Raw genomic sequence first — 17,424 nt, 5'->3', positions numbered from 1 at the left:
TATTGCCAGGTAGCTTTCACCTGCGAGGAATTTGTTTTGGCGTCTGGTGCAGCAGACACACACAAGAAAAGGGAATAAAAAATGATAAATAGTGAAATGCAAAAAGTCCGTATACATATACATACATCTGTATATACAGTGGTGGAGGTAAACATTTGCAGATGGCCGTGCATTTTTATAAAGTGCAGAGTGATGACGTGCAAGGGGACTGGATGTGCAAGGGGAGAGTGTGTGTGTGTGTGTGTCTCTGTGTGTGTGTGAGAGAGAGAGAGAGAGAGAGAGAAAGAAAGAAAATGTGTGTGTGTGAGGGGCTGGGGGATGTCAGTGGCTGACTTCTCAACTTTACTTTGCATCTTATAATTTTTAATATAATTTGAAATTATAAATTGTTTTTGATGACACCTGCTGGTCAAACCCCGTTACTGCAGCTGTGGTCACAGATGCATGTGAGTGAACGCGCTGTTTTGTTAAGTTGTTGTGTTATCATATCAATCGATCACTTTGAAACAAAGTTTTCAGCCGCGTTTTCAAATGTAGTGGCGGATCAGTCAAAGGCTGCAGCTTAACACTCATGTTACACCCACTGCACATTTGTCTGCAAACAATTAATAACCACACCACACCTCGAGCCTGCCCTGACTCGACCTGAGTAAAGTTAGTAATTAGTGGGTTGGCAGAATAACAGCACAAAAACAAACAAACAATAAGTGTAACTGCCTCGGTGGGTGTTTGCACCTTATTTATGTTTGTCAGTATTTTTATGGTATGTATTGGCATGTTACCTGTTATATAACGCTCGCCATAGGTGGCGCTGCACTTGGTTGAGTTGTGTGACTGAGAAAGAAAAAGGAAAGAAGAAGAAGACGACGAAGAAGAAGAAGAAGAAGAAACTGATAGAAGTTAAACTCGTGGTTTGAGTTTTTTTGAATAAGAAGTCATCATGAGTTACACACTCCAGTACAGTAGGTGGCGATATGCACATTTTAAGCTGGTTGCAACACGCCAAAATCACCCGGAGAAGAAGAAGAATAAGAAGTTTTAGAAGATTATGGGCCTTATTTTGTGTTTGGACAAGAACCCGGTGTCAGTTTTTCTATTCCTGTTGCACGCAGCTAACGAGGTATGTTTTGTTTCAATTTCCGTTTATTGATTTATTTTGGTTTGTATTGTATATCGATTTCGCTGTCAGTTATGTATTTGTCTTTGTTTTAGTTTTCACGGCGAATTTAATAAATTCATCAGTAAAAGGAAACCGCTTGTGTCTGCACGTGCAGCGTGGAGTTAAAACAAAACAAACTAGTCCACCCTAAAGGCAAGAGGTGTTTCTTTTTGCCCGTTACAGCTCATTAGACAAAATGAGAACCCAACAAATAATACAAACATCAAAAACTGTCCCACAGTAAATGCAGCAAATGATTTCAGGTGTTAACAACCTTAAAAACCTTCAAAATACCTTCAAAATTAATCATTTATAGTAGACTAGTTTTTAGTTACGCCTCGTGAGCCTAAACTCCTTTTCTCTTTTACCTCAAGTTAATACTGTCAGTATCAATACGCGCAGTATTTCTGCCCTCCAGTACTATTAATGGTGAACTGCATTTTGAATATTTTTTACAGAAATTACTCAAAATACACACAGGTTGTCTGGCTCGGACTGTGTGCTTTAAAGCTTGTACTTGGATGATATTGAACACACAACACAATTGCAACAAATGTTACTTTAATACAATTAACTGCCGTAAAGTTTGTTATAAACTAACGTGTTTCTCTCGTCTTTATGTTAAACTTGGTGTAGACAATGTAAACAACTCATTTAGAAAGAAGGTCGACTGCACTGAGCCTTGCTGAGGTGCGAGTCCAACTTTCATGAAGGCAGACTGACTGGAGTCCAAGCTGGTTTGTTAGCTTGAAAACAGCTGGAAAGTTCGTGTTTAGTTTCAGTTCTGCTTTTAACCAGTACCTTTGGTTGGTTCTGCCTGCGAACAGCTAACTCTTATAGTTTACATAGCCAGTAAAGCTAAAGATTAAGCAGACACTTGTGAATTGACATTAGACGATTTGCCGCTTCACACTTCACTCCAGTCGGCGGCGCTAATGCGCTAATAAGCTGACTGAACAGCCGACATTTAAAAGACAACGAAGCGGCACCGGAAGCAGCCAGTTGTGTGCCGTGTCTGCCTCGGCTGGGACACATGTGAGACCGGTAAGAATGACACGACTTTCACCAATGTGAAGTCTGTTTTTGTGATTTTAATTTGTTCAGATTAGTATATTATTGTTGTGAAAACAGGCTACACGTTAGCTAACGCGGCCTGTTGCCTTTGTGTTCCGAGTAACTCTAACATTCATTGTTGCGAGTTGTTTTATAGTTGAACATCGTGTTTAACTTTGCGTGAGCAGTAACAAATGGTGGGGTGTGAAAACTGAGTGGTTTATCAAGATGGAGGTCTGCTTTGGTGGCTAAAGTTATTTGCCGAACTTAACGCGATGATGCGTGGCTACGACTGAAAGCATGTGGGCACTTTTTTCTTTTCCGCTTTTCTGATGTTGAACACGGCGACGTTAAACCGTCACGTCTCACAATTGGGTTTCGTTGTTGTCCGTTTCTGCACTTCGATCGCGTTCCTGTGAGCAGCTGAAATAGCCGAACAGTGAGTCACGACGTGGGCCTGTCTCCACGTGGTTAACCCCACCAGGCTACGTTAGCATTGTGGCTAACCGTATGTTGAGCTGCAGATGCAGTAATCACAAGATGGGTGTGAGATTTGTCTTTTGTAACTCTTTAAAGTAACTTAAATGTCGCGTGTCCATTATTATCTGAACAGCGTGGATTTAGCCGTCACTCTCCCCTGATGACTTGCACTGGGCTCTGAGTCCGTATGGAGACAAACGTGCATCTTTGGCCCTGACAAGCCAGAGCTCCTGAGGAGAACATGACCTGATGTTGGTCTGAGGGTTTGGTCATGACAAAACAGTAACACTTAATTTGTCCTTTCAGGTCACTTTGAAGCCGCTCCTGGGCTGGACGTTACTTGGGTTCTCAAAGGTATGTGAATTACAATTTTATTTCAGTTATAGCTCAACCGACTGTGAAAGCAGACGCAGTTTGACAAAATCTTTCGATGTAGTTATTAAGCGTGACCGCTAGAGGGCACTCATGACCAAGTGCGTCCAGGCGCTTATGTCGCGTTCACTCCTGCAGATAGATACTTTATTGATCCCGAGGGGAAGTCAAGTGCAGTATAGTTTCGCAGGTCGTTTTTAAACAGTTTTGTGTGGATTTAGCCGTCACTCTCCCCTGATGACTTGCACTGGGCTCTGAGTCCGTATGGAGACAAACGTGCACCTTTGGCCCTGACAAGCCAGAGCTTCTGAGGAGAAGACGAACTGATGCTGATTTTAAAATGAAGTTATAACAACACATTAACTTGGGCTGCTGTTTTTTCAGGTCTTGCGGGGCAGTTAAGCCACCGAGTCCACAAAGCTGAACCTAAACCAGGTATGTGTTTATAACATCTTTTGAGCTCTCATAGCAGCCAACGTGAATGCTGTTCTCTGTTGATGTATTGCACTGGGCTCAGATAATCGGTGTTGACAGAAGTGCAGCTCTGCCCCTGACAAGGCAGAGTCTGAGGAGACGATTGCTTAAAACACATTCGGAACTTTTTTGGGTTTGTGCAGTTTGAATTATTTCGCCAACTGATGTTTTCTTGTGTTTTCAGGTTCCTCTGCAAGACAACATCTGTTTGACAACACGTGAGTGACCATGAAGAAAACCTGAAGTTAATAACGTTTGCCTTCGTGCGGTCAGCCGCTACCTCAGCTCATCGCTCAGTGACGTCCACATGTTGGCAGCATCAGAGGACCCCCCCCCCACCCCCCGGTAGGCCTGTCACTGTCGTCACACAGGAGACCACTGAGCAGTAACTGTGTTGTAGTGTCACATTCATGTGTTTATTTGGATGTTTTGTTTTTTTAAGCCTTATATTAGTTTGTATTTGCAACGATTTAATTCAATAAAACTCGTGACAACATCGTGACTTGTTTTCTTCACTCTTTAATACATTTCCTGTCGTAAGCGCTGTAGCCGCTCTGTTGTCGGGTTTGTCGCTCAAGATTCAGCTGCAGTTGTTCAGTTGACTGACTCACAGCAATGAGAACCCGCCAAAATCCGATTGTGACCAAATGTAAATCAGATGGCTAAACTCTTAAAGGGCCAGTTCATCCCAAAATCAAAAATACCCCCCGCTCACCTGTAGTCAAGAACACAATGTGTGTTTCAAAGTTAAAAGTTAAAGCAAACTTTTCTTTACCCAAATTGGTGAAAACCTATTTAATGATTAGAGGAAATGGTAAAATGTGGAGAAAAGAAGGTAAAAGTGTTGAAATTCTCATCTTAAAATCGCAGCATACTTGAAAAAGTCCGTATTTTAAGGTGTACACAGTAAGATACCTGGTAAGTACGTGTCCAGTGCTGCACGCAGTATTTTGCAGCCTGTGATGTTGACTTACTGCGACACTTTGAGGCGACAGGCAGCTTGATGTGCAGAAGATTTGAGTCAGAAAAGCTTGAGAAACTCGAGACTCCGGGTGGTAAATATCAGATATCAATATCCAGGAATCAGAAAACATTAATTAGAACTTTATTTCTGTATCTTTATTATAATTCTAACAATTTATTATCTCTTAAAACATTTGAAATTCATATGTGTATATGAATGTGTATATGCATATCACATATACATATATATTCTGTAAGTTACCTTTCAGCAGTTCATATTCTCATTTTTTAAAAGATCTCTTAAAGGAAAAAGAATTGCTTTCTATAGAGTCGGACCGATTCCCTCAAATCTTTTTCTCCTGACAGCCGTCACTCTTGATTTATAACTTCTGAAAACAAAGGATTAAAAACCAGTCACTTAACAAGAACATCATCACATCAGCAAGAGATGACAAAATTCCCTATCCAGAGTTATTAACTGGTCCCTATTTACACTAGCAAACTTTTTACAGGCCTGATAGAAACAAGCAGAATGCGGCCGTGGATCGAGTCTGGACAGGAAGTCACGTCCTGCTTGCTTACCCTTTCTGGCTGAAAATTACTCCAAACACCTCTGAAGGGAAATGTGAGAAGCCACCGTTGCTAATGGCAATAGGGGTCATTGCATAATATGCTGGTAATCGACAGTGAGCTGTGAGCATACGGGCACACGTCAGCGACTGCAGGAGGTGCGTTCGTACAGACGAGATGCAAACGACGAGCGACAAACGGACTGGAGCTCTTAACACTGTCAGGCGGCGAACGGGTCGAACTGTATAGAAAGCAGAACAGTTAAATAAATACAGTGTACCTTTTCATGTTAAACATTATTTGGAAGACAGAGATTCTTTAGAACTTTTGACTTTTTTTTGTTGGGTTTTTTTGTTTGTTTGTTTACATCTTAAACCATAATTAGATGACCATTATTTTCATCGTCCTTATTGCTATTTCCCTTGCATTCAAACATAATCTCTGCTTGACCACCAGCACAAAGCAGTTACAGAGACAAATCCCCCTCGGTGACCTTTTTCAGCCCGGTGTGTGTGTGTTTTTACATATATACACAGCTTGTATGAAAACTCGTCCTTTTGCAAAGAGTATAGCAGGGCCGGGCAGGTGGGGGGGCCCTGATGTTAAACGCATGTCTGATATGTGTTGGAGGACTCGGAAGGCAGCAGGGGAGGTGGAGTGTTGTTCAAGGTAGAGAGGTCATGAGAGAGCCCTTAGATTTCGATCTCAGCAACAGTGAGAAGAGCAGGACTGGGGTTATAATGAGATGGGGATGTGTGGTGAAAGCTAAGGGGGGGAAATATAAAAGGATTCGGTGCAAAACGTGGAAGAGGAATCAAATGAGTGCAGGTGATCAGTCAGAACGGGGGACGGTGAGCTTTTGAGGTGAGCGAGGGGGCCAATAATCTGAGCAGAAGATTAAAATGGTCGATTTATGAGGGAAAACAAGTGAAATATATTTGTGTAATCTCTGCGTTTGTTCTCAGAGTTATTATCCCCTTTACCCAATTAACATTTAAAAAAACAAAAAAACCTTCAAGGAACTTAACATGCCGTTGTGGTAATTAAAAAGTAATTTTAAAGTACTGGTTAAATAAAGTGATACTTCATTTTCACACCTGTGTATCGTGGGCGTCCCCAGAGTCACAGCTGCTACATTTTCAGCATCTGCATATAAATTTAAAAGAGTGAGGAAATCATTTTTGTCATGTTTTCAAAGGTCAGCATGTAATTTTGATTAAAGCTTTTTAGTCTGACAAAAGGAAAAACATTTGAGGAGAAAGAAGCGACTCTGAAATGTGCTTCACATTAAAGTTACGATGCTTCAGAAGGAATGTTACCGTGGACCAAATAACATCCATCTTTCAATTCAAAAATACCTGCATATACATGTATATTTAAATATATAACCAGCACGATTATCTTCACCACACAGTCAGAAAACACGCCGACTGCGACGGGAACGCAGTCTCAGCCACCAAAGGCTGAAACCAGAAGCTCCCGGAGGCTGAAGTAACAGTAAGGACGATGATAGTAATGATAAATAGTAATAATAAATCTCTTCATATCAATAGCTGTATTCCAGTATTCCCATTTAAAGTTTAAAAATTGTAAGAACAATCATAGTATTAAAACTCGATATAAGCGTTTCTCTCGGATCCCCTCTTTTGTTTCCTCCTGGATTTTGTCGAGAGAGAGGGGGGCCACTCCTGGACGGAGCAGGGGGGGATTGGGCGGGAAAGAGCAAGAAAATGGCAGTTTTTCCTCTTCCCCTCCCCTCTCCTGTCCAGTCCTCCCTCGGACAGAAGGTCTGAATGGGTGTACAGCAGTTGCCTCAGAGTCTTTCTCGGGTAAATAAAATCCTCGGGGAGATTTCTCTTCGCGTTGGCACGTGTCCCGTCTTAACAGTTGAAAGCACAGTCTGTCTCCTTCTGTAGAAGAACATCTTGGATCCAAACATGTAGTGTGTGTCTATATATAAGGTGTCCCATAAACTCTAACACAATCACTTGTAAGTGCTTGTGTGTGTGTCTACGTGTTGGTGTATGCATGCAGGCATGTGTAGTAGTATCTCAGGTGCCTGTGAGTGCGTATCGGTGTGTAAGTGTGTGTGTGGTTTTTTTTTTAATTTGTTTTATTTATTTATTTTTTTTGTTGGTCTGGGCACTTATTTTTGCTACAAATTTGTGATACAGTGACCAGTCTGTATATATGTCATTATAAGACTTAAGATGATAAAGAGCTATAGAGAAACACATGAGATCCTGATCACAGGATCCTACCAGCGGTGAGGTAAAAACAGGACGTGACCACACTAAGCCAAACACACAGCCAGCCTCCTTAGCCTCAAATACTCACCCTCTCTGGTATTCAGACGTGTTTTAAAACTAACACCCACTCACGCGACCGCACTCCCACTCGTATTCTTGGTGAAGCTCACTCTTAAACCTGAACAGATTAAATAAACCGGCTTGGCTGAGGGTAAAGAACACTATTCAACATATTCAACGAGATGGCTTTGCGGTGACGGACACCAACCTGTCTTCTCAACCTGTCTTTTTTTTTTTTTTTTTTTAAATGCAAACGGCTTTTGATTGTTCCTCTCTAGTATTTGGTTGTTCCCTCATCTGCTGTAGCCATAGTGTCTTCGTATGCATTTTGGATGGCGTGTTTGTTTGTTGATTGGCGTGACCGTGCATGCATGTGGGGAGTGTACTCGTGTAACTTAGCCAGTGCCAGCCGGTGTGTTTATGGATCGTCAGCCCTTTTTTTTTTTTCCCCCGTCCTTGTGTTTCCATCTCCCTTTGGGACTTGACTCCCCCTCGCCGTCGTTCTCCGTGTGAAATCTGTTCTCCCCTCATTTGTTGTGTGAATCCACCGTGGATAGCAGCAGTTGTGTCTTCCTCCCTCATTGACTCCAACCCCTCCTTCTTCTCCTTCCCTCGCTCCCTTTGTCCTTCTGCCTCTGCGTTTGCAACCTCAGCTCCGACTCCCGTCGTCCATCCTCCTCTCAGTCTGTCCATCCCGAGGTGAGAGAACAGAAATAGGAAACGGGCTGCTGGACAGCCTGAGGACAGAAGAACAAACATAGGACACGAGTGAAGTTTGGTGGCTTTTGTGAAACCAGAGTGTTGTGTTGTGTTGTGTTGTGCCATTGTTGTGAGTCGCTCTCTTGTGTGACTCTGAACTGGAAAGAACTATTTGTTCGTTATGAAAGCGTGGTGGCTCGACACTTGGCTAATAGGCTGGCAAAACATTTGCCGTTACACGCTTTGACGACTGACAACAGTTGGGTGTCATTTGTCGCAGTCACAAGTCAGCACGGAGGTGGGGCATTTTTCAGCCCACACTCGTAACGTGTAACATTTTAAAAGCAACTAAAATAACCACAGTCTTTATACCATGACTATAAACTAATGACTGTATTATGGACGAGTTTGCATTCTCTGTATTTGAACTGCGTGGGGGGAGGAGGAGGAGGAGGAGGACGAGGAGGACATAAGGTGTGTGGTGGATGAGACTTTGTGGCCAAATGCCGTATGCGTAGCTTCACATAGATAAGTGTAGATGCACATGTATTTATAGTGAGTGTATACACGGTTGTTTGGTATTGCATTACTAGAATGACTTTAGGAAAATAAATCCTGCTGAAATTAGTGCGTAATGAGCGGTCAGGTTTTCTTCTGGGGGACGGATGCTGATATTGTGATATTGTGGTACAAGACCTGATCCTGAGATGTGTGGTTGCATTAGTGCATTTTAGATGACAGTTTAACTCAGCTGCATGTTGGTTAAATGAGCTTTGTGAGACTTTTTTTAAGTGAAGTAAAGAAGAAAAATGTATGTTCATTTGTAGACATTTCAAATAACTGAGAGGGGCAACCATGCTTGCGGTTTATTGCGACTCTTGCTATCTAACAAATCAGCTGCAGTGGTCATTTGTGTTGAGCCTGCATGATGGCGACCATACCTGTCCATTACGCTCCTCAGGGCTCGTTCTATGTTCATACGGTGGCCTACGCGTGTCACACCCAAATCCAGATAGTCGTCCTTGGTTAGGGAGGGCAGGTGAGTGCCGTCAATCTCATTGTCCAGGAAACGCTCCCTGTGCTCACCTAGGTTCAGGTATCCTAGCCAGTCTGCAACATCATACTTGGTCCAGTAGGGCAGCGGCTTGGAGGCAAAAGGCTTTGTAGGGGAAGGGGGCGGTAGATGAGGGTAACTCAGGCAAGGAGGTGGGGGGAGAGGGTGCAGGGGTGGAGAAGAGGTCCCTGACAGGAAGTGAGTTGGGGAGAGGGATCGAGAAACAACTAAGGTGGAGTTTGGAGGTGGAGGGGCACCAGAGGGGGCAAACAGTGGAGGAGAGGGCGAGAAGTAAGGGTCTCCGAGAGGGTTCCCAGGTGACGGTGGGGTGATTGAACCTCGGAGGTCGTAGATGGCGCTATATAGCGGTGTAGTGGGGAGGAGCGGAAGGGAAGATGGCCTTGGTGGACCCAGCTTGGGCCTCTCTGAGGGGGAGATGAGGGGGCTGGGTGCTCGCCTACGCTGGAGCATGTGTGATTCCGCTTTACGGGACTCTCGGCTAGGGATGAACTGGAATTCTAGAGCTTTGGTCCGGTAGACAGGTCTGTGTTTGGGGGAGGTGGGGTAAGGGGAATAAGATGTTGGAGACAGCGGGGAATGGGAACGTGGAGGCTGAGAGGCAGCTTGAGGCTGAGGAGACGGGGATCGTCCCCAGTTGGGGTACTGAGACGCGGGGGTCGGGGAAGGTGATAACGATGGCTGTGATAACGAGATTGGAGACGGCGACTGAGATCTAGCTGAGGGGGGGCTCAGAGCTGAGGCTGAGTCTTCTGAAAATCTGTGAACGGAGAGGGAGAGAAAGTGTTACAATAAAAAAGTGTAACAGAAGACAAGATGAAAAACATGCACACATTTAAGGGAAATGCTGGAAAAACACTATCCAGCAATTTTTAGAACCTGTGGATTCGAATCATTTCATACTGTCACCAACAGTCTATCAGTTGTTATCCTAAATGTTTCAAGTTTAATATGGTTTCCTCTGCATCCTTACTGTCTCAGTGTGGCAGTGGCTCTATTACCTGTTTCTGCTTCTGAGAGAAACATGGAAAAAGCCAGAAAAATAAAAGTTTAAGTTTACACAGTATAGACAACACTTGAACAAGACATAAACAGGTCAGGTAAACAGGTGGCACCTGATACATTCACAGAGGTGAAACATAAAAAGAATGGCAACACAACGTGCAACACAACAGCAAAATGTAGTTCATGCTGTGACATTGAAAAACATTAATGCAAAGCTTGCACTGACGTGTACCTGTGTCTGCTCATTGGTCTCTGGCTGCTCCAGCTGTCCTTGCTTCTTTGCTGCAGTTTGCTGCTCAGCTCATTTATGATGCTGGGCTTCATACTGGAAGCGGGAGGGTAAATCTTCTTCCCCTCTAAAAGAGTCCCAGATTGGCCTCCATCGCCGGTCACCTGCCCCTCGCCCCAGAGAGACTTCATCTCAGGAGTGCGTGGGCGATCAAAGTACGGTGAAATGGGGCGTCCCAAATTCTGCATGTCCTTCACCCCATACCCATCCTGGCCAGTTCCATCCTCTGTCACTCCTTCCTCGATCTCGTCTTCTTCCTGCTCGTCCCTTCGTCTGTGGGAGTGGAAGGATGCAGGAGCGGTGCTGGTCTGTCGGTGTAGATCACCAGTGCGACCTCCCTCTCTGAATCTGTTGGCTTTTGGGTAGGTAGAGGCTGCTGCTGTGGCGTTCTGCATCTCAAAAGTTTGTCCGTCCAGGTAGCTCATGTAAGACTCCAGAAAATCTCCTCCCTTTTCTGATTCCCCTGTCCCGGCCCCTCCTCCCATCCGTCCTCCAGCTCCTCTCTCTCCTCGGTCTAGCCTGGCTCCACTTAGAGCCAGGATGCTGTCCAGGTGGTGGTCGCTGCTGCTGCGGCTGTCCAGCTCTTCAATCCCAGAGTCCACTACGGTCTCCTGGGACTCTCCTTTCTTGGTAGCAGGAGGGAGACGGTGGTGCTCCCCAGTCCTGCGACTGCCCATGATGGAGGTGGAGGATGTTGTATGTGTGGTATGTGCTCGCTCCTGGTAGAGCTGAGTGGAGGTGCTTGTTGTGGTGGCAGCAGTGGTAGTTGTAGCGGCACAGCTAGCGGTCGTGGCATGTGAGGCAGCGCTCCTAAGTGGAGCAGAGGTGGCAGCAGTGGAGGAGGGTGCTGGCGGACCACGGTAGGCTGGGGGTGGAGCAACTGTGTGCGGGGGAGGTGTGGGGGAAGAGCGCCCAGGAGCATGAGCGCTGTTGTAAAGGTGGTGGGGGTGGGACATGGAGAAAGGTCTATGATAGGACCCGGGGGGAGGTGGTGGTGAGACAGACGGGGGAGGCGGAGGTCCTGCTATTGAGGTGGGCTGAAGGGTAGAGGGCGAGGGAGGTGGTGGGGGGTTGGGTGACGTTTGGGATGGAGAGGGAGCAGACTGAGTCAAGTTAGCCACCTCACTGTCGTAAGATGTGAGGCTCGAGGCAGTGGAGTCCCCTGCCTGAGGTGAGGGCAGGGGTGTGTGAGCGGGAAACCCACTTACAAATGGTTCTTTTTGGGGGGGTGGAGGAGGTGGTGGTGGTGGTGGAGGAGGAGGAGGCGGTGGAGGGGGTGGGATCTGCTGTTGGTGGGAGGCCAGGCTGTTGGCAAGCATCGCCTGTTGTGAGTACCCTGATATTCTCCCCAGTCCCCTGTCGAAGCTGTTGGCAAACTCTAATGGAGGTGGGAGGGGGTCTGCGTAGACAAACTCATCATCCGCATCAACTGAGGGGGCAGGGGGAGGAAGGACCATCAGGCCAGTCCCAGTGCTACCAGTAGTGTTCACTGTCTGCTGAGCACTGGTAGGTGGAGGAGACGGAGGGGTCAGGGACAAGATATAAGCATCAGTTCGACTTTCCATCCTGAGAAAAGAGGGCCTGCGAGGCTGCTGAGATTGGGCTGCTTGCTGAGCAGAGCTTTCAGCGGCTGCCGCATTGGTGACAGCCTGTTCTGCCCTCCGCATGTAACCCTCTCTCTCTTTGTCCCTCTCTCTTTCTCTGGACAGCTCCCTCTCCCGTTCCCTCGACCTTTCTCGCTCCCTTTCCTTGTAGGTAGGCTGATACGGCTGAGACTGATAGTGGTGTGTGTGGACCGTTTTGTCCTCAGAGAAGCGAACTCGTAGGCCCTCGCGTGCACCTCCTCCTTCCCGCTCCCTCTCTCCTCCACCACCTTCCTCAGTCCACACACCACCAACTCCTCTGAGAATTCTGGGTGAGGGTGGACGGCCAACAGTGGGTGTGGTGGCAGCCAGAGAAGACGAGGTGACCAGGTAGGAGGAGCTGGAGGACTGAGCGGCGGATGACACCGGCTGAGACATGGCAGTAGACGAAGGAAACACCACACTCGACATCTGACGGCTGAAGTGGTGCTCTGCTCCCCTCCTTAGCCTGCTGTCGTCCCTGAGAGCACGTTCTCTGGCAGCGAGGGCGAGGCCTAATGGCGATGTGGGGTCAAGAGCCTTTCCTGTTAGAGGGTGAATGAAAGTGGTGGTAGTGGAGGGCGCCGGCTGCCTGCCTGCTGCTGTGTACAAGTCAGTAGGCACAGACTTAGGCTGATAGTCCAGAGCAGGTGAGGAGTACTCAGGTAGACCAAAAGCTGGAGGCATACTGCGGGTGTGATGGATAAAGGTGTCCCCAGAGAACATGCCCTCATCAATAGACTTGGACGGACGCAGCCGTGTTGACGAACTTTCAGCCTGCGTGCTAAGCTGTTGCTGTGACACTTGAGTCCGTGTTACTCCTCCTATTCCATCACTCACTCCTCCAAGACTCACATCCTCCTCAGCAGACATGAACAAGGAGGCACTCTTTCTGCGGGCTTCATGGAATCGTTCCCTGTCTCGGCGAGCTGCGCCAACTATGGCAGCCCCAAACTGGCTGGTAAAGTCCAGGTTATCCTGGGCTCGAATAGAAGGCAAGGACGGAGGCGGCGGTGCTGGGATGGAAGGTGGGGCAGGGGGCTGTGGAGTGGGAGTGGAGGGAGGAGGACCATGGGGTGTTTTGGCTTCATCTGCCTCCCCTGATGCAGGAGCATCTGCCTCCACACTGCTGCCCTGGCTGCTGCGTCCACTGCTGCTGGTTGAAGGGGCCTTGACAATAATGGTAGGGATGGGTATGGAGCTTTTCTCTATTGAGCCTTTGTCCCCCAGTGTGCCCTGGCCCATACGCAGGTCCTCCACCTTGGATTGCTTCACCAGGGGCCCCTTACCTCTCCGAGCTCCTCCTTTAGGACCACCCGCTCCAGCCCCAGCTGAACTACGGTCTGCTCGTTGGGGTTGACTCTGGGTAGTCTGTTGTTGCTGGGGCATTACAGTCGCAATGCTGGATGGGGGGACAGCGGTGCTGTAGCCTCTCCTAAGACCGGCTGCCTTGGCCCCTCCACCAGCCCCTATGCCAGCTCCAACAGGCTCCCCAGTATAGGCAACCTTCCGCGAAGCAGTCCTGCTTTGAGCAGTATGGGCAGCAGCGTGTGCATACGAGGTTGTGTGGTCCAACGCTCCACTACTGGTGCTAGTGCTGGGACCACCAGCCCTCTCCCTGCCCCCATGGGTGAAGTGCACTGACTGGGAGTAGGGCTGGTAGTGTGCAGAGGTGGATGTTGACTGGGACACGGAGACAGAGGGCTGCTGGGATGACTTAGCTCTCCATCCTAGTGGCGGAGCAGAGGAGAATGGAGGGTCTGGTGGAGCTGTAGTGGGAGGAGGGGGGATGTCATCTGGGCCAGGCACCGACAGACTCCGAGCAAACTTCATGGCCGGAGGATGCAGGAACTGCTTCTCCTCCTCAGGCACTCCTGCAGTACAACATTCACAAGTGAAGAAAGAACAAATAGGGATAAATTAGGGATTTCCAGATGGTACAGATGGTGTAGAGTTAGAGAAGCTGATGAAGAAGAAAAGAAGAAAATCTGGGGGCGAATAATAATTGAGAAGAAATGGAGCCAGGCTGAGGGTAATGTGTAAGAGAGTCTGTCTGAATCTGCCTGCCCGTCTACCTGTCAGGGGGTCTGTCCTCAAGTCTGTGTTAGTAGGTAAGTCAGTTAGTGCTATTCCACAAACAAGAAGCAGCTGGGTTAGCATCGCACAGCAGCATTTGTTTTGTTGGTCACCAGGGAGCACATTACTAATACAGAGGTGGACTCAGCAAAGCTTTAGTAAGCAACAAACCAGAAAATAAGCCATCAGAATAAAACAAGGAGACTAGTGGTTGGATATAACAAGTAATAATAGGGTGAGTTTAAGACAAACAAACATCTTATTTTTACAGTACAGGGATAGTAACTGTAACAGGTGAGTGTATAACATACGATCAGGTACAGGTACTCTACAGAGTGTGCACAGTTTTGGCCGCAGACAAGACATTGTTGGCCACAGACAAACAGGTCAGCACAGTGTGTAGACCTCTACTGGTCCAGAGGACAGACAGACAGGCGGATGGAGGGGCAGACAGAATAAACAGACAGCCTCACCGATGGATTTCTGCCGCACCATACCGTGCGGTGGCCCGTGACCCGAGCTGTACTGGCCACGGTCATAGCCGAGGCCCAGCCCCGATGACATCATCCCCATCCCGGACTGATCCCCGTAGTTTGGCTGAAACGGCAAAAAGAGCACGTGGATGACAGTGGAGAGAACAGCAAGTCTTCTATATGTGTTTCAGTCAATGGTCCTCTTTACCTTATAAGCTATTTGACGTAGGAATTGGGAGAAATTTGAAAACAACTTGCTCAGTGCAGTCAAACTCATGGCTGCATGAAGATTTCTTTGACATCGAATTTACATCCCTTATTTTCTCTGTCTTATACTACAAATCAGTTTCATGATAGACGGGCACTCTTCACAACCTGTTAACAGTCCCAGTTACAACATGAACACATACACACACACACACACATCCATCTCAGGAGCATGTTTCCTACACACCTCATTGCCATAGAAACTTCGTCCCCGGTCTCTTTTTGGCCCCTGTCCCCGTGTCCCCGGCACCTCATTGGTGCTGATTGTCTGCTGAGCTGCTGCAAGAATTTCATCTAGTTTATCTGAGAGGAAAAAAAGGGAGAGAAAGAGACCGAAAGAGAGACAGACAGGGAGAAAGAGAGAGAAAGAGACATACGGCAATGAAACAGAAAAATGGACAGCAACAAAACGAAGGAAAGAATGTGTGGAAAGGGACACACTTGACGAAGGTGGGTGAGAAAGAGAGGAAGAGATTCAGGAAACATCCACTGACAAACATGAGCGCCCTTACTCAAAGCCATCTGATAGACTGTCCTCTTCTTCTCTGTAACTTGTGACGATTCGAATTCTAAAAGAAAAGAAAGTCGGAATAATAAGATCAATAAGATCAATAATAAGACCAACAAGTGGCTCAGCGGCGAGTGCCAAGTCATTTTGGACAGGCATAAATACAGTGCCTTAAGTGAGAGTGTACCAGAGCATACCTGATTTTTTTTTCCAAGGGGTAGCAGCTGGAAGGAGGACAAAAGGAGACTTAAGTTTTGGCAGGAGTGAAAGTGCAATGGTGTCGTTACACTGAATACTAATCATATTCCCCGGAGCCTGACAAACTGAGTCACCTCGCCAGGCTTTTCGATCTTCGATGTAAAAGAACATACATCCCACCCACACTTTAAGAAGCTGAAGTTTACACAGTCAATGCTACAGTAAATATGTTGCATGCGTATACAGTATGCCGCTTGCTGTTACTCTCTGTAACACACTTGAAAGCACATGCACGTGTGTGGAATTAGTCCGAAGCTGACGCCCACCTCTCTCCACTGTTAAATGGTTCAGAATCCCACCGGCGGCCAAGTGAGGACAAAGGAGACAAAGAAAAGACAGAGTTAGTGGTTAAACCAGTGACCGGTAAAAAGGACAAGTCCATAGAGGAGGAAAGACGAGGAATAAAAGATGACCCTGTAGTGTTTGCATCCACTGGGGTGTGTGTGTGTGTGTGTGTGTGTGTGTGTGTGGATGATACTCAAGCCCTTGTATTTTATAATGTGCAATTTATCAGGCTTCATCAAATTTAGATGTCCAATAGTTAAACCAAGCACAAAAGAGTTTTGAACTCTTTTGAATTCTTTTTTGTCGAAACACGTGTCCAAACTTATTTAAACGAGTGTCAGGAAAACAACACCTTGTGGACTTGAGTGCACTGCAAGATCATTTCCATTTTAATGTCTTTGTTATCTTGCAGCTTGACTTCTAGGTGAACTGGGACACTGCGCCGGTCACAGAGGTGAGATGGTTTAATAGGCGTCACAGCTAAATGAATTCTAATGCATTTGAATAAGCATATGGCTGCGCCTGACATGCCTGCATCACACACACTGTGCTCCTCTCACCTTCATCCAGAAGGGGGCAAAGAGGATCTCGGTGAGAAGGTGTCTGACTGCGAATTAAGCACTCACATCTCAAAGAAGTTGGGCTGTTTACTGTTGAATACACTTTATAAGGATTCAAAGTGACTCTTTCATTAAAAAGTTAGGAATTACGTACTGCGTTTTAGAGATTTTTGAGGCTGACGCTTGTGTTGATATTTGGGGACATATTGGCCGATATAAGTTTTTACAAACACAAACAGAACCAAACGATACTGGTACAGATCCATTGGATTTTGGGTTTTAAAATACATTTCACAGTTGGAAACTTGGTCTCTGGTGGGCAAACTATGTAATGCCGACACTCCAATTGACCTCAAACCCACTTTGACATTTGAATTTTACAGAAGCAGATGTTCCTACCAGTTTCGAGACAGTACATAAAGCGGGTTCAATTTGTTCATCGCTGTCTCAAAATGAATGACTGACTGACTTCCATATGTCAATCAGTCATTCATTTATTGATGCATGTACATACTGGATCACCTTTATGTTCTCATGTATTTAGCTAATGCTTACAGTGTCGCTGCATACGTACAGCGGTGCTAAGTCGCGTCAACTTAGTGGAGGCTGGTAAGTGGGTTGGCGGTTCAGGAAACTGAAACCTGTGTTTCAGACTGGGTGCTCATGCTTTGTGCGCATCAGGTGAGGTCACGCCACAGAGAGAGAGCAGGTGAGGCGGGGGGATAAAGTGAAGGGCTGTTTTCTACTCTCAGGATGAACTTCTGTCAGATCCAGACTCACAGCAGCAGGACAGGAAGCTTTGTGGCTACTGCTGTTTACCAGTTTGGACAAGTTTTTAAAAGCTTTCAAGTAACAGAAAGCACTGAAACACAGATCTGAGACCAGCTGATGAGGGCCTGCAGATTCCTGACTCCTCCAGCAGCTCAGCAT

The 17,424-nt window shown here is 46.6% G+C and overlaps 1 protein-coding gene, 1 long non-coding RNA gene and 3 other non-coding genes across 9 annotated transcripts in view; 4 read left to right on the top strand and 1 right to left on the bottom strand.

Annotated features, from left to right (window-relative positions):
• The first annotated feature begins 1,840 nt into the window (after window positions 1-1,840).
• Window positions 1,841-4,037, top strand: LOC124073924. Its single transcript, XR_006845743.1, has 4 exons — window positions 1,841-2,203; window positions 2,999-3,046; window positions 3,449-3,499; window positions 3,723-4,037. It is a non-coding gene; the product is annotated as an uncharacterized LOC124073924 (long non-coding RNA).
• LOC124074066 lies at window positions 2,842-2,933 on the top strand. Its single transcript, XR_006845784.1, has one exon. It is a non-coding gene; the product is annotated as a small nucleolar RNA SNORD88 (small nucleolar RNA).
• LOC124074065 lies at window positions 3,291-3,382 on the top strand. Its single transcript, XR_006845783.1, has one exon. It is a non-coding gene; the product is annotated as a small nucleolar RNA SNORD88 (small nucleolar RNA).
• LOC124074067 lies at window positions 3,551-3,640 on the top strand. Its single transcript, XR_006845785.1, has one exon. It is a non-coding gene; the product is annotated as a small nucleolar RNA SNORD88 (small nucleolar RNA).
• A 3,768-nt stretch (window positions 4,038-7,805) lies between the features above and the next one.
• shank1 (SH3 and multiple ankyrin repeat domains 1) overlaps window positions 7,806-17,424 on the bottom strand; it is a 62,990-nt gene continuing 53,371 nt past the window's right edge. For 2 of the 5 annotated variants that reach the window (XM_046416495.1, XM_046416491.1), the window contains 9 exons: window positions 15,916-15,924; window positions 15,589-15,615; window positions 15,396-15,452; window positions 15,071-15,186; window positions 14,617-14,740; window positions 10,389-13,941; window positions 10,153-10,164; window positions 9,021-9,911; window positions 7,806-8,117 (listed from right to left, as the gene is read on the bottom strand). In XM_046416495.1, coding sequence (XP_046272451.1) covers window positions 8,030-8,117; window positions 9,021-9,911; window positions 10,153-10,164; window positions 10,389-13,941; window positions 14,617-14,740; window positions 15,071-15,186; window positions 15,396-15,452; window positions 15,589-15,615; window positions 15,916-15,924 — 4,877 coding nt within the window. In that variant the 3' untranslated portion in view covers window positions 7,806-8,029. The remainder of the gene's footprint in view (window positions 8,118-9,020; window positions 9,912-10,152; window positions 10,165-10,388; window positions 13,942-14,616; window positions 14,741-15,070; window positions 15,187-15,395; window positions 15,453-15,588; window positions 15,616-15,915; window positions 15,925-17,424) is intronic. The other 3 variants (XM_046416494.1, XM_046416493.1, XM_046416492.1) reach the window with 3 other exon arrangements.

This window comes from Scatophagus argus, chromosome 16 (assembly GCF_020382885.2).
Source record: "Scatophagus argus isolate fScaArg1 chromosome 16, fScaArg1.pri, whole genome shotgun sequence".
In the NCBI taxonomy this organism is placed as follows: Eukaryota; Metazoa; Chordata; class Actinopteri; family Scatophagidae; genus Scatophagus; species Scatophagus argus.
The sequence above is the reverse complement of the archived record's forward strand: the minus strand, read 5'-3'. Positions and strand labels throughout refer to the sequence as shown.